Source organism: Orcinus orca, chromosome 5, assembly GCF_937001465.1.
Source record: "Orcinus orca chromosome 5, mOrcOrc1.1, whole genome shotgun sequence".
Taxonomy (NCBI): Eukaryota; Metazoa; Chordata; class Mammalia; order Artiodactyla; family Delphinidae; genus Orcinus; species Orcinus orca.
Genome location: NC_064563.1, coordinates 30419154 through 30436119, shown reverse-complemented (window position 1 = coordinate 30436119; position 16966 = coordinate 30419154). Strand labels below are relative to the sequence as shown.

General features: G+C 39.8%; 1 protein-coding gene and 1 long non-coding RNA gene across 6 annotated transcripts in view; both read right to left on the bottom strand.

The window, feature by feature from the left end:
• CEP70 (centrosomal protein 70) overlaps positions 1–11083 on the bottom strand; it is an 80059-nt gene extending 68976 nt beyond the window's left edge. For all 5 annotated transcript variants that reach the window (XM_033404107.2, XM_049710096.1, XM_049710099.1 and 2 more), the window contains exon 1: positions 10955–11083. Coding sequence is in view for 4 of the 5 variants with exons in the window: in XM_049710096.1 (XP_049566053.1) it covers positions 10955–10963 (9 nt within the window). In the remaining variant the exon portion in view is untranslated. The remainder of the gene's footprint in view (positions 1–10954) is intronic.
• Positions 1–16966, bottom strand: part of LOC125964464 (uncharacterized) — a 129445-nt gene that overhangs the window by 82484 nt on the left and 29995 nt on the right. The window lies entirely within an intron of this gene.

Genomic DNA, 16966 nt, shown 5'->3' with positions numbered 1-16966 from the left:
CATATGAAAAACTAAAGCTCTCAGTAAAAGTAAATGGCATGGTAAATATGGTAAATACATGGGCAATTATAAAAGCTACTATTATTATGACAAAGATGTGTAACTCCACTTTTTGTTTTCTATATGATTTAACACATTACTGACCAGGGGAGTTTTATAGAAACTAACGTCTGTGGCCATCAATTTGTTATGTAAGTGAATACTGAAACACCCGTGTTTGAGTAAATATCAACAACTTTTTTTGCACTTAATGTATTCATTCGAAACTAAAGCATCCTATTATTTCGTTAGAGTGTGACAGGGAGTATAGCAGGCACCTCTGTGCAGGGGAACAGAACATCTATTACAAATACACCATGTTTCACTGCATTTTCCCCTGGAAGAGCAGACTCTACACTATCTGGCAGCATTTTTTTTTTTAGTCCTGTGGGGATTATTTCCTCTAGGATATGTTCTTTTATTTTACCTGAGAATTGACAAGGTGGATCTTTGTGCGGGGGCTCTTTTAGAAATGCCACAAAAAGGACCAGGTGCAGGACTACCACTACCTTCACCAGAATGGTGAATGAATGAACTACATTCACCAGTTACCCATTCTCTAGTTACTGCTAACAAAAACTGCTTGTAAGTAATTTTATTCTGTGCCTTAAGGCTACAATAAATTTTAAATGCATTGACTAAACTGAAATTACTCAAATAGAAACCCACTTTCTTACACCATTTTCAAGTTTTCCAGAGGATATTGAAGTTTGCCAGATATTGATTGGATCAATCAACTCCTTTCATACATTATACTCTAATACACAAGTAGGCTTACTTATCTGATGGCCAGTCCTCCTGTCTTCCTTTCCTGTAGATGCTATGGAGGCATCATGAATAGTTGTCACCATGCGGACTAGCTTCTTATCTTTCCATATAAGAATCACTTCTCCCTTCTGTAAGAATGTCATTTCTCCCCACTGTAGATTTTTAGATTTCTCCTTTAATTCGTTTGGTAGACACGATTCTCTCCTATGGTCCCACAAACTCTGGTTTTATTTTTCAACAATATTTCAGATGTGGACACACTGTTGTAATAATTGTCTTAGTAAATATGGTGCCATAAATCAAGATAAGGTTGTAGGACCCATAATATTGTTTCTTGCAGTTTCTTTCCTTCACCTGTGTAAATCTCAAGGTTGCATAGATATCCGATTTCACTTTCACTAACCATCCTGACCAAAATTTCATATTTTGTAAGTTTTCTGGGATTATAGGTTTTGAATCTGAGCCGTCCTCTCCACTTTATGATTGCCTCATCAAGTGATAGTTCTTGTTTGGGTATTATAGATCGATTGAAATTTTGGCAGAAAATAATCCAAAAGAGGTTTAACTTTTGAAATTCTGTCTGCAGGAAGTGGAGTTTCTGAGTTATCATTAAAGTGAAGAAATGTCATTATTTGTTCAAACCTTCTTCTCATCATAATCTTTGGAAAGATAGGTGTTTCAAGTAAGGGATCAACCAACCAATATTCTTTCCAGTGTGACTTTCTTATTTGTCCCACCAAAATTATTAATCCAAGAAACTTCTTCATGTCACTATCAGTTACATCAGTCCATTTTGAAGCCTTATCACACTTTTTATATGATTTTTCATTCTGTTGGTGATACAAGTTTGTCTGAGAAGTGACCAACTCGAAAAAGTAGTTACCAAAAATTAATTCTGTTATTTCACTAACACTTTGTGGGTTATTACACTCAATAGTTACACTTGACACATCTGTAAGTCTTCTAATTTTCGTGAAATGTTGTCTTCAATCCACTCTTCTGTAGAAGCAAAGGAGCATTCTCCAGCACCATGAGCTTCATTTTCACTTTCTGTATCAGAATCAATCACTAAGGTTTTTTGTCTTTTTGTTGGCCTAATATTCACATCATCTAAATCAGAACTATATTCTGAAGAACTATCATCTTCTGAGACACTAGTATATACGTCACTTGGAAAATCAGAGAAAGTACCTGCATAAATTCATTGAAAAATTCTTCTTCACTCAAAGTTTCACAATGCGTCATTTTTGAAAATTTTACCATAATAAAATTGCATTTATAATATATACAAGATTGGAACAAAAACTTAAAGGAGCAAAATGTGAATGATAATGACAATCATAAGTTGTATAAAGAACCTTTGATCAATTTTAAGTTCTAACAGCTTGGCACAGTGATGTTAATTGTATCACTCTCTAAAAACATATTGATACATCTCCAGTCAATAACATTTGGGTAATAAAAGACACATTAATAAGTCTCCAGTCAATAATGTGTTAAGAAACAGATAACTTTTAAAAAAACAATCACTAGTCTAAAAGCTAATATTATTGTAACTTTGGTATGGAATGTCACATCTCATTTTCCACCTAATTTAGGAGACTAGGGTCTTCCCTGGTGGTGCAGCGGTTAAGAATCTGCCTGCCAATGCAGGGGACATGGGTTCGAGCCCTGGTCTGGGAAGATTTCACATGCCGCGGAGCAACTAAGCTTGTGCACCACAAATACTGAGCCTGCGCTCTAGAGCCTGTGAGCCACAACTACTGAAGCCCGCACACCTAGAGCCTGTGCTCCGCAACAAGAGAGGCCACTGCAAGGAGAAGCCTGCGCACTGCAATGATGAGTAGTCCCTGCTCTTCGCAACTAGAGGAAGCCCACGCACAGCAACGAAGATCCAATGCAGCCAAAAATAAATATAAATAAAAAATAAATAAGAGACTAAATTAATTTAAAATAATTATTAATTTATGTTTTGGGGCACACATGTATAAAGATGTAATTGTGCGATATCGACAACTAAAAGAGGTGGGGGAGTGTTATAATTTATAATGTTAAATGTAATCTCCGTGGTAACTGCAAAGAAAACAGTGATAAAATATATAGAAAAGGAAATGAGAAAAGTGAAGAGAAAAACATTTCACTACAAAAAAATCAACTAAACACCAAAAGACAGTAATACAGGAAATGAGAAAAAAAAAGGCCATAAGATATTACTAACAATAGCAAAATGAGAGAAATAATCCCTACCTATGAGTAATCACTTTAAATGTAAATGGGTTAAACTCCTGACAGATTGGCAGAATGAATTTAAGAAATCCAACTACATGTATCTAAAACAGGACCCACTTTAGATCCAGCAACACAAAGACGTTGAAAGTGAAAGGACGGTAAAAGATATTCCGTGAAAATAATAACGAAGAGAAAGCAAGGGTAGCTATATTAGTATCAGACAAAATAGACTTTAAATCAAAAAAGGTTACTAGAGACAAAGAAGGACATTACATATTAATAAAAGATTCAATACAGCAAGAATATATAACAGTTACAAACACTTATGCACTTAATAACAGATCACCAAAACATATGAAGTAAAAATTGACAGAATTGAAGGAAGAAATAGTTCTACAATAGTAGTTGGAGACTTTAACACCCCATTCTCAATAACAGATATAACAACCAGATAGAAGAAAAGTAATGAAACAGGAAGAAAAGTAATGAAACAGGATGTGACACAGTAAACCAACCAGATCTAACAGATTTATAAAGAACACTCTGGGGAATTCCCTGGTGGTCCAGTGGTTAGGACTCTGAGCTTCCACTGCAGTGAGCACGGGTTTGATCCCTGGTCAGGGAACTAAGATCCCACAAGCTGTGTGGTGTGGCCAAAAAAAAAAAAAACAAACAACAAAAACACTCTACCGAACAACTGCAGAATACACAGTCTTCCAAGTGCACATGGAACATTTTCCAGGACAGACTATATGTTAGGCCACAAATTAAGTCACCACAAATGGATGAAGTTAGAAATCAGTAACATAAATAAAAAATTCATAAATTTATGGAAATTAAATACAACACATTTGTAAATAACCAATGGATGAAATAAGAAATCACAAGAGAAATTAGAAAATACTTAAGATATTAATGAAAATGAAAACACAAAACTTACAGGACACAGTGAAAGCAGTGCTAAGGGGGAAATTTATAGCTATAAAAGTTTACATTAAAAAATGTGAAAGGTCTCAAATTAACAACCTAACTTTACAACTTAAGAAACTAGAAAAAGAATAACAAACTAAACCTAAAGCTAGCAAAGGAAAGAAAATAATAAAGATTAATTAGAGCAGAAACAAAGGAAATAGAGAATAGGAAAGCAATAGAGGAAGTCAATGAAAGACAGCTGAAAAGATCAACAAAAATGACAAACGTTTAGCTAGATGAACAGAAAAAAAGAGAAGATTCAAATTATTAAAATCAGAAACGAAAGTGGGGACATTACTATCAATTATACAGAAATATAAACTATAAAACAATACTATGAACAATGGTATGCCAACAAATTAGATAACCAAAATGAAATGGATAAATTCCTAGAAATACAAAACTTACCAAGACTGAATCACAAAGAAATAGAAAATCTCAGTACACCTATAACTAGTAAGGAGATTGAATCCGTAACCAAAAAACTCCAAACAAAGAAAAGCCTTGGACATGGTGGCTTCACTGAGGAATTCTACCAAAACATCTCAAACTTTTCCAAAACATTAAAGAGGAGGGAACACTTCCTAACTCATTCCTGGAGGTTAGCATTACCCTAATATCAAAACCAGACAAAGACAACACAAGAAAAGAAAACTAAAGACTAATATTCCTTATAAGCATCAATGCAAAAATCCTCAACAAAATAACTAGTAAACCAAATTCAGCAGCGTATTAAAAGGATTACACACCATTTCCAAGTGGGAGTTATAGTTGGAATGTAGGAATAGTTCAACATATGAAAAGAAATCAACGTATTACACTATATTAATGAAATGAAGGAAAAAAAATATCATCTCAACTGATGCAGAAAAAGCATTTGACAAAACCCAACACCCTTTCATGATAAAAACACTCAACAAACTAGGAATAGAAGGAAACTAACTCAACAAAAGCCATATATTAAAAAGCTACAGTAAACATCATACTCAATGGTGAAAGACTGAAAGCTTTCCAAGATGAGGAACAAGGCAAGGATGTCCACATTCACCACTTTTTTTTTTTTTGGAGTATAATTGCTTTACAATGTTGTGTTAGTTTCTGGTGTACAACATAGTGAATCAGCTATATGTATACATATATCCCCTCCCTCTTGGACCTCCCTCCCACTCCACCCCATTCTCACCCATCCAGGTCATCACAGAGCATGGAGCTGAGCTCCCTGGGCTATACAGCAGGTTCCCACTAGCTATTTTACACATGGTAGTGTATTTATGTCAATCCTAATCTCCCAATTCGTCCCACCCTGCCCTTCCCCCCACCATGTCTACATATCCATTCTCTACAACTACATCTCTATTTCTGCCCTGGAAATAGGTTCATTTGTACCATTTTTCTGGATTCCACATATATGAGTTAATATACAATATTTGTTTTTCTCTTTCTGACTTACTTCACTCTGTATGACACACTCTAGGTCCACCCACATCTCCAAAAATGACCCAATTTTGTTCCTTTTTATGGCTGAGTAATATTCCATTGTATATAAGTACTACATCTTCTATATCCATTCATCTGTCATTGGACACTTAGGTTGTTTCCATGTCCTGGCTATTGTAAGTAGTGCTGCAATAAACATTGGGGTACATGTGTCATTTTGAATTATGGTTTTCTCAGGCTATATGCCCAGTAGTGGGATTGCTAGATCATATGGTAGTCTTATATTTAGTTTTTTTTTTTTTTTTTTTTTGCGGTACGCGGGCCTCTCACTGCTGTGGCCTCTCCCGCCGCGGAGCACAGACTCCGGACGCACAGGCTCAGCGGCCACGGCTCACGGGCCCAGCCGCTCCGCGGCACGTGAGATCCTCCCGGACCGGGTCACGAACCCGCAGCCCCTGCATCGGCAGGCAGACTCCCAACCACTGCGCCACCAGGGAAGCCCCTATATTTAGTTTTTTAAGCCACCTCCATACTGTTCTCCATAGTGGCTGTATCAATTTACATTCCCACCAACAGTGCAAGAGGGTTCCCTTTTCTCCACACCCTCTCCAGCATTTATTGTTTTTAGATTTTTTGATGATGGCCATTCTGACCGGTGTGAGGTGATACCTCATTGTAGTTTTGATTTGCATTTCTCTAATAATTTAGTGACGCTGACCATCTTTTCATGTGCCTCTTGGCCATCTGTATGTCTCCTTTGGAGAAATGTCTATTTAGGTCTTCTGCCCAATTTTTGATTGGGTTGTTTGGTTTTTTGATATTGAGCTCCATGAGCTGTTTGTATATTTCGGAGATTAATCCGAATTTGCTTCGTTTGCAAATATTTTTTCCCATTCTGAGGGTTGTCTTTTCATCTTGTTTATGGTTTCCTTTGCTGTGTAAAAGCTTTTTAAGTTTAATTAGGTCACATTTGTTTATTTTTGTTTTTATATTCATTACTCTAGGACGTGGGTCAAAAAAGATCTTGCTGTGGTTTATGTCAGAGTGTTTTTCCTATGTTTTCCTCTAAGAGTTTTATAGTGTCTGGTCTATTTAGGTCTTTAATCCATTTTGAAAACTTTTGTATATGGCATTAGGTATGGTGTTCTAATTTCATTCTTTTACATGTAGCTGTCCAGTTTTCCCAGCACCAATTATTGAAGAGGCTGTCTTTTCTCCATTGTATATTCTTGCCTCCTCTGTCATAGATTAGGTGACCATAGGTGCATGGGTTTATCTCTGGGCTTTCTATCCTGTACCATTGATCTATAGTTCTGTTTCTGTGCCACTACCATACTGTCTTGATTACTGTAGCTTTGTAGTATAGTCTGAAGTTGGAGAGCCTGATTCCTCCAGCTCTGTTTTTCTTTCTCAAGATTGCTTTGGCTATTCGGGGTCTTTTGTGTTTCCATACAAATTGTAAAATTTTTTGATCTAATTCTGTGAAGAAGGTCATTGGTAATGTGATAGGGATTGCACTGAATCTGTAGATTGCTTTGGGTAGTACAGTCATTTTCACAATATTGATTATTCCAATCCAAGAACATAGTATATTTCTCCATCTGTCTGTGTCATCTTTCATTTCTTTCATCAGTGTTTTATAGTTTTCTGTGTAAAGGCCTTTTTATTCCATGTAGAATTGGAAGTTCTCACCAAGCAATTAAGCAAGAAATAGAAATAAAAGGCATCCAAATTGGAAAGGAAGAAGTAAAATTACCTCTATGTGCAGATGATATGATTTTATATGCAGAAAACCCTAAAGAATACACACACACACACACACACACACACACAGAGAAAACCGTTAGAATAAATGAATTCAGCAAAGTAGCAGGATACAAAAATCAACATATAAAAATCAGTACATTTCTACACACTAACAATGAATAACCCAAAAAGGAAATTAACAACTCCATTTACAACAGCATAAAAATGAATAAAAACGGCAGTAAACTTAACCAAGGAAGTGAAAGCCTTGTACAATGAAAACTACAAGACATTGCTCAAAGAAATTAAACAGACATAAATAAATGGGACTATATCCTATGTTCATGGATAAGACTTAATATTAAGACATCAATACTAACTAAAGCAATCTACAGATTCAGTGTAATCCCCATCAAAATCCCAATGACATTTTTTGCAGAAATAGAGAACCCATCCTAAAATACATAGGGAATCTCAAGGGACCCTGAATAGCCAATACAATCTTGAAAAAGAAGAAAGAAGCTGGAGAAGTCACACTTCCTGATTTTAAAACTCACTGCAAAGCTATAAAAATCAAAACATAGTGGTATTGGCATATAGACAAATGGAGGAGAATAAAAAGCTCAGATATAATTCCCCATATTTATTGTCAAATGATTTTCAACAAGAGTGCCAAAAATCCAAAGGGGAATGGTCAGTCTCTTCCTCTTCTGGGAAAACTGTAAAAAGAATGAAGTTGGATCCTTACTTAAGACCATACACAAAAATTAACTCAAAATGGGGCTTCCCTGGTGGCGCAGTGGTTGAGAGTCCGCCTGCCGATGCAGGGGACACGGGTTCGTGCCCCGGTCCGGGAAGATCCCACATGCTGCGGAGCGGCTGGGCCCGTGAGCCATGGCCACTGAGCCTGCGCGTCTGGAGCCTGTGCTCCACAGCGGGAGAGGCCACAACAGTGAGAGGCCCGCGCACCACAAAAAAAAAAAAAAAAAATTAACTCAAAATGGATCAAAGATCTAAATGTAAGAGCCAAAACTATAAAACTCTTAGAAGAAAACATAGGGTAAAAGCTTCACAATCCTGAATTTGGCAATGCTTTCATGGATATGACAGGAAAGGCACAGGCAACAAATGTAAAAACAGACAAATTGGACTTCACAAAAATTTAAAACTTTCGTGCATCAAAACATATTGTCAACAGAGTAAACAGGCAATCCATGGAATGGGAGAAAATATTTGCAAATCATTTGTGATAAGGGATTAATACCCAGAATATATAGAGAATTCCTGAAACTCAACAACAAAAATTCTGATCAAAAAATGGGCAAGGAACTTGCACTTATCTAAAGAATATATAAAAATGCCCATAAACACATGAAAAGATTTCAATATCACTACCCATTAGGTAAATGCAAATCAAAACTACAATGAGATACCACCTCATACCCATTAGGATGGCTACTATCAAAAAAACAGATAGTGAGGATGTTGGTGAGCATGTGGAAAAATTGAAACCCTTGTGCACTGTTGGTAGGAAGGTCAAATGGTACACCTGCTGTGAAAAATAACATGGTGGTTCTTCAAAAATCTAAATGTAGAATTGCCCTTATGATTCAGCAATTCTACTTCTGGGTATATTCAAAAGAACTGAAAGCAGGGTCTTGAAGAGATATTTGTACATCCATGTTCACAGCAGCACTATTCACAATAGCTAAAATGTGGAAGCAACCCAAGTTCCATCAAGAGATGAATGGATAAGCAATATATGGTACATCCATACAGTGGAATATTATTCAGCCTTAAACAGGAAGGAAATGTTTACATATGCTACAACATGGATGAACTTTAAGGACATTAGCTAATCTCAAAAAAACAAATGCTGTATGATTCCACTTATACAGAAAGTAGAATGGTGGTTGCCAGGGTCTTGGGGGGATGGTGAGTTATTGTTTAACGGGTATAACGTTTCAGCTTTACAAGATGAAAAGAGTTCTGTGTGCGTCTACAGATAGAGCTAGGATACTTATATCTGCCTGTCTACTGAAAGCCCTCAAACAGTGACTGGCTCAGTATCCCTAGAATACAGATTATGATCTTGAAATGCTATTTCCTTCTTTAAAAAAACAGAGTTTCTTGAAGAAATGATGATTTCAGATTTGGGACAGAATTGATTTAAGATATCAGACAACAAGGAAGCTATTAAAGACTAGTAGGGTCATATCAAAAGGATAGGCTTGAATAGGCTCCCCCCAGCCAAAGATGAGACCACATGAGCTTTGATAATAATAATTGCAATGAACTGAAACACGTAAAATGTTTAAATTCATGACCTCATACTGATATTAGATTTTTAAAAAGAATTGTCTCAAAAACAAAACAAAAAAGAATTGTCTTCAGAAGATAAAAAATCGATTCACTTTCTCAAAAATTGGTAAATAAATGGAAAGAATCAAACACTTATGCTGCCTTTCCTAAAGGAATTGTACTGCTGCATATTCAAATGATAAAGGACTAATATTCCAACTAATAAGTAAAAAAGCCACGATAGAATACCACTATTTTGCAACCTTCAATGAACAGATATAGGCATCAAGTACAAACAGGTGCTGAAAACACAAAGAGAAACAATGCGACATTCCACACCTCCTATGGTCTTGGCAAACACCACCTAGAGAATTACCAAAGGGATTGAATCTGAGTCTGATCCAGTCTTGGATCCAGCTATTAATATACAGGAATTACCCAGGGCATAGAAACATAATTAACTGTACATGAGCGTGCAATCTGCAAAATCCAGACTGTAGGGTATACACGTCAAATGACCCAAGTTCTTCATCAGATAAATTGTAAGAAAAGAAAGGAATAGGGAGAAAACCTACAGATTAAAAGAGATTTTTTTAAAAATGTAATGACAAGACTACATTATAGTGCTGAAGAATACATATTTATGAAAAAACTTTTTTTAACACAAGGAAGCAATTACTATAAAAGTCAGAAGAATGGCTACTAATGGGAGTACACAAGTAGTTGTAATTGGGATGGAGCGAAGTTTTAACACAGCTAGCATGGTTCTTCACCCTGACCTAGGTGGTATCGTCTTTCAGTAATTCATTAAGCTACACATTTTTATGTATGTTCTTTTGTTTGACTTCATAATAAAAATTCATTTTTTAATAAAAAGATTTTGTTAAATAACAATAAAAGCAAAAGGAAAGGAAATACTAACTAAAAGAAGGCTGGTATAGCCAGAATGCCTAGGTTCGAATCATGGATTCTGCCACGCAACCAAGAAAGTACTAATCTGTGTGCCTCAATTTCCTTATCATAAAATGAAGATAATAAAAGTACTTAGCTCATAGGTTCTTGTGAAGATTAGGAAAGTTAATATAGAAAGGACAAATAGAACAGTGCCTGGCACACAGAAGTGGTGATCAGAGTTGGTGACCAGCTATCGGTGTTATCTTAAAAAGTTATTTAACCATTCTGGGCTTCAGTTTCCTTAATTGAGTTTAAAAAATCTGATAGGAGGGACTTCCCTGACAGTCCAGTGGTTAAGACTCTGAACTTCCAATGCAGGGGCATGGGTTCGATCCCTGGTTGGGGAACTAAGATTCCCACATGCTGTGGTGGGGTGTGGCCAAAAAAAAAAATACAGTATCTGACAGGATTATGAGGAGGTCAAAATATACATATAGTATTCCACAATCAGCAGATCCTTTCCAGTCTCTCAACATCCAGAGAGAGTTATCTGTCACATCAGACATACCTCAGTCATTGCACAGTCCTCTTGCACTTTTCACCTGGTCATTCAAGTTGATCTCAATGAAATGATCACTCAGTGACTCTCATATCTGAAACTGGATCTAAGTTTCAAAAAGATAAAGAGACCCAAATCTTAAAAAGTTCATCTCCTAGTAAGAATGGTCATGTGTTATTCCCAGAACAAGCATCTGTCTTACTGGTGGTAACCACTAAACAGAAGCTGGAACAACTGAATTAGCTAATGGACTCCGATGCTCACCACCACATGCCTTCACCATTGTCTTCTTTCCCCTTATCTTTCCTGTCCCCGCTCTGTTGAAACATTTACCTGGGAGTCCAATTCTATCATCATCTAGCATCAATTCTGATTCTGACTTCAAAGGTAGAATGTGGGAAGCAGTCAGCCTTGAGAGCAAGCTGCAGACATACCATGCATGCCGCTGCTGCTCGAAGGGACTGTGCCTACTTGTTCCCCTCCTTGTTCCATTCTATAGGAGATAAATCACCAGGGCCCAGAGATCAGAAAGAATGTAAAATGAGACAAGCAAAGCTGTCTCCCCCCTGCACGTGCAGGTTATTTTTGATGATTCTGGGTTTATGGGTTTTCTCCCAGGGAAGTTAACCTTGAGCCGAGACAGTCTGTAGATAATGTAAACCACCATATGGCAACCTTCCTTTTTCTAGTCTATATAATCTGCCACTGTAGCATAATAAAATTTGCCTTGCAACCATCAGTTGTCTTGGTCCTTCTGACCCCATTCGTCGGTGCTACTTCAGTTCCTTACCCCTTCCCTTCTGACCCTGGGTGGTGAAATCCTCTTTCTCTGGCTGGTCTGCGGCAGTAGAATAATTCTCACAGGCAGGCGTACTCTCAGACGATACCACTGAACACAAAAAGCAAAGGCAGGGAGAACAACTTTCACAATTTCACCTGTGACCAAGCCCTCCTTTTCAGAAGTCCATACTGTGAAATTAATGTGCCAATAGTTTGCAGCTGCCTTTACCCCACTACACGCTGTAACAGGACATAGGTCTGGAACTCTGAGTCAGAAGAGACCCAATGCTTCCCAAAGCCAAAGCAGAAGGTGCAGCTTGCTTTAATCAGTGTCATAACACACCTAAAGTAAGACTGTGAGAATAGGAGTTGCAGGGTTGGAGTTCATTTGTACACAGCATAGAAAGCCAAGTGCATAGAAGCAAAACACATTTCTATCTCCTTGCACTGAGATCTCCCAAGAGTCCTTTGGTAACTTGCCCTTTATAGGTCTGAAGCCCCTGTAACATGCACCATAAATTAAAATGTAATTATTTTTCACTACTTTGTGGGGGGGAACTGGAAATAAAGCATGGCCAGTAGCTGTTCTTTCTCAAGTGAGTCACATCAAAATGTGCAATTAGCTTTCTCAAAAGTACGTATTTCACTTTACTGCAATAAATGGAACATCCAATGCTTTCAAAGTCTCTATTGTCTATTAAATGCAAAAATATGCCAACATGCTGTTTAACGTTCCTAAAAAGAACTGAATCTACCGCAAATAAGGAAACGGAATTAGTACTGGATCTCATCTCAACCAAATCATTCTGCCCCGCGAGAGGTTACATAAAGGGTCAGAACACGCCTTCAAGCAGAAGCTGCGGGCAAAACCCTAGTCAGCCACCTCTTCCCCAAAGTGGGGCGGGGAAGGCCCGGGTCTACTTGGCAATACCAAAAGTAAAACAACACAACAAAACAAAACCTCATACAGAGGACTGAAACCAACAGAGGTAACGCGTGCCCAGTGTTTAACATTATTACGGTTAGAAAATAAAGTGGTACAAAAACCTGTTTGGTCTGCGTGTTACGGGTCTCTTAGCCTTGCAATATTTTCACTTCATTGATTTTCTTAATAAAATCAAATTAGGCTCCGCATAAAGAGGCCCCTCCGATTCTGAAATGGTCCTAATAAACCGGAGAAGGAGATACCTACTCTACCCGTCCGCGGAGCCCCCACCTTTTGCTACGGGCCTTCACTAGCCAAGCGACCTTCTCAGACACCTTGACAACTGCAAAGCGGAGCGGGTCGGCCCTAGTGGACGCTTGGAAACGGAGTAACTACAACCTATCCAGAATCCAGGCTGCGCCGGCAATCATTCCACGCTTCACACTCACTGCCTCATCTAACCTTCTCAACCACCATATAAGGCAAGAATTACCAGCTGTGTCCTACAAATGAAGAAACTGAGGCGCTGAGACGTTAAACGGGAAGCCAAAGATCACAAAGGGCGGGAAGCCAGACTTGAACCAGGTTTCTCAGGTCACCCCGCTCCCCCCGGCCTTTACACGGGATTTTCATTGCTCCTCTCTGGGAACCCCAGCAAGGGTCAGTCTGACCACTCGCAGGGCGCAGGTGTGGTCAGTTCCCGGGGTTCCTCAGGCAGGGGCTCCAGCCGCCGCTTCTGTGAACCCCAAGAGCCGCTCACCTTCCTCAGTCGCCGCCGCTCTCCAGCAGCGCGCCCAGCCGCACCGGCTCAGCGGCCTCCGGCCCCGCCTCTGCGACCGTTACCCCGCCGTGGGAGGCCGGCCAATCGAGCCCGAGCGCGTCGACAGGCCTACCTCTGCTCTGGCTTAAACGCCGGAGCGATTTTCTCGGACCGCCCGGGAAGGCTGGGCCTGCCCCGCGCCCTCTGGTTGGCTCCGCTTCTGGGGGTGGGGCCTAACGTTGACTTAGACCTGTGTGTGCCGGGCTGGCTTTGTCGTCTGCGCCTGCGCACTTCCATTGCAGCTGAAAATAGGCTCTGGCTCAAGTTGTCTTTCTCACTTACCTGGATCACACACGCACACGCGCGCGCGCACACACACACACACACACACGCGCGCGCGCGCGCGCGCGCACACACACACACACACACACACACACGTCGTGTCTGCTAGCTCCTGCGGGTCACGTCAGCGTGTTCTCTATGTTCAGGACCTGGCTGAGCGGTGCAGCGCCTGGCATTTGGAGGACGCAAATAAGTGTTTGTTGATGACGTTTTACCCTCCCATTGAACATTTTCCAAATCTCCACGAAGTGTCAGGCCATACATCGAGCTCCAAAAATGCAAAAGTGTCTGGCTGGAGATGTTCAAAATCTAGTTAGGGAGATAGGTATACACCCTGAAATTAAGGTGCAGTGTGATAGGCATGATCAGAGAAAGGTGTCTAGGGCACAGAAGGGAAAGAAAAGGAGGATTTACCTAGGTCCCTGAAGTCTTCCTCGACCAGTGCGTCTCAACCCTGGCTGCACATTAGAATCACCTGGGGAGCTTTGGAAAGAATGTTCAGACCCCAAGTTAAGTATATCAGAATCTGCTGGGTAGGACCCAGGCATTGGTAGTTTGTAAATCTCCCCAGGTGATTCCAATGTGCAGCCAAGGTAGAGAACTACAAACCTAGAGAGATGCATAAGAAGAATGATTCTGAACGGTGAAGAGTTCCCCAGCAATACAGATAGGAAAGGCAGAAATGCGTGGAGGAAGAGGGGGTTCAAGGACCTGCTGTTCTTTATGTCTCAGCACAGAAAGAATTCATTGAGAGGCAAAGTGATAGATCAGAAGTGTTTTATTAGAGTAGGACGCTTGTGAGGCTTACAAGCTGGTGGGCAAGGGAATGCCGCTCCAAGAACTTAGTGGGCTACAGTTTTATAATCAAAGAAAAAGAAGACCACCTTCTTCCTCATTCTTGAGTAGATATCAAGCTTCCATCATCAGTTCCACCTCCACACCAGGTGGAGGAGTTTTCTTGTCCCCACATGGTCGAACTGGGACTGTCATGGTACAATGGATATGAGCAAAAAGGCAGTAACATATACTAAAATATGATAAATCATCTCGGGTTTCAGTATAATGTCACCTTTTCCTTATATTTTTGTTTTTAGTGTGCACAGAGAAGCATGTCCTAGGAATCATTAATTTACTGACCTCACTGGGCAGGATGTGTGTCTCATGCCACCACTGTTTTGTTTTGGGGCAAGTCATGCTTCTGTTGCATGGTTTTGTTGCTAAGCAAGCCTGCTTTCTTGAGTGATCATTAACTTACAGGGGTCTCCCATACTTTTTCCTTACAATCCCCTAGTGGAATTAACTATTTAATCACCTACTTTGGCCGTTTACTCTGTCCCTATCAGTATTTAGAGAAAACTTCATGTGCAAATTAATAACTCCAAAGCACGTTATTATAATGCCTAGTTCACAAGTGCTCAGTAAACCTTACTTTTTTTTTATCTTTCTGTAATTAAACCTAGACTTCTTTGGTACAGCTCATATCTGCCCTCCCCAAAAACCTAACTCCCAAAGCATTGGCCAATATAATGGGCTTCCTGAGGAAGCTGAGGAGCATGTTGAATCATTGGAGAATCAGAGAAGGAAGGCCTTTAGCAGGTGTGCTAAGGAGCTGGGACTTTGTACCGGAGGCGATGGGGAACCATAGATGAGTTTTCAAAAGGAGTATAAAATGGAAAGGCTTTTGTTTGGGTCTTTTCAAGCCTAATTTTCTTGCATCCTGATATATAAGTAAAAACTGTAAAAAAAACAAAAAAAAGGGTGGGGGGAGGGCTCCACAGTGTACAAATATGATCAGTGTTCTTTTTCTCCACAAAAGGAAATCATCTCAATCCTCTCTGTATCACTTTAATAAATTCAGAATCTACAAATAGGGCCCCTTCCCACCTTTTTCAAAAACTCATAGCAGGTTAAGCGATCCAAAAATTCCCAAAGGAAAATCCAGCTGTGACACACCTGAAGGGAAGGCCTGGTGGCCTTTGTCATTGCATCTTATAGCCACACGATGTCACTGTTCGCAACCTGTACTTTCCAACTGGTCAAATGATGCAAGTCTGTAGCACAGCAGGTCCCACAAAGGCCAACAGGGATCTCCCACGGAGGGCATGGTGTCTCTCACAAGGAGGTCTCAGGGTCACAGCTTTTAGGGTTCAACTTTCAGGCCCATACTCAGCCTTCTTCCAGGCAGCTGGAGCCACTATGAGTTTGATCTCTGTGTCTGTCTGCCCCATGCAAACATGTCCTCACCCCACCGCCAGCCCCTGCCCTTTCCATACTTAGCTATTCACACTAGCCTGGTTGGCAGATTTTCATTTTCAACACTTGGAACACAAAGAGTCTCACTGCTTGACTTTTCCAGGGTAATATGGTGACTTACCCACTTTTCTGAGTGTAGCTGCCCTAATTATAGCTAGGAGGCCAAACATCATTGGTCAATTAGGATTATTTGCCTGCAAATAGAATACAAAATCTGATTTTAAAAAAAAATCGGATTCAAACTGTCTTCTTAAGCAATAAGGAAATTGATTATCTCACATAACAGGAAGTCCAGGGGCAAGATAGACTTTGGACTTGTTTGATGCAGTGGTTCAACAAGTTACCAAGACAAGTTATTGGAAAGTACAGGATATCAAGTTTATCAAGTTACCAAGGAAAAGTTTACCCTCTGGGGTGGGTGCTCCTTGAGTCACATGGATTACAAGAAGGAAACATGGCTACTTGGGTAAAATTGGAGTTCTGTAAGGATCAAGAGGAAAATGGACGCTAGACGGATGATCACCAGTATCCTTCACAATCTTCAAAGCAAAAAAGGCTGTTTATTCTCTAATTCCTAACAACAGAACCTCTCTCCCATCACTCCTGGATTTTGTATGTAGCAAGGGGAGGGGAGGAAGCTCTAGAGCACTGTCCTCCAAAGGAATCCCTTCTTCTGAACCCCTAAGGCTTTTCTAGCACCTCTCTGCCAGAAAAGGAAAGGGCCCTGCACACAAGTTCAGTCTTTAGGTCAGCATCCTGCTGCACTGGTCTCAAGAGGCTTCTATGGACCTCATCTACCCACCAGGATTCTAATGGTTCTAACATTCATTTAACATTCATTCATTTACAAAAACTTATTAAGCACCTGTTACGTACCACGGATTGAAATAGATACTTTCTACGGTGGTGAGTAAACCCACCCTCATGGAGCTTACAGTATAGTTGGGAAGAGAAATATGGA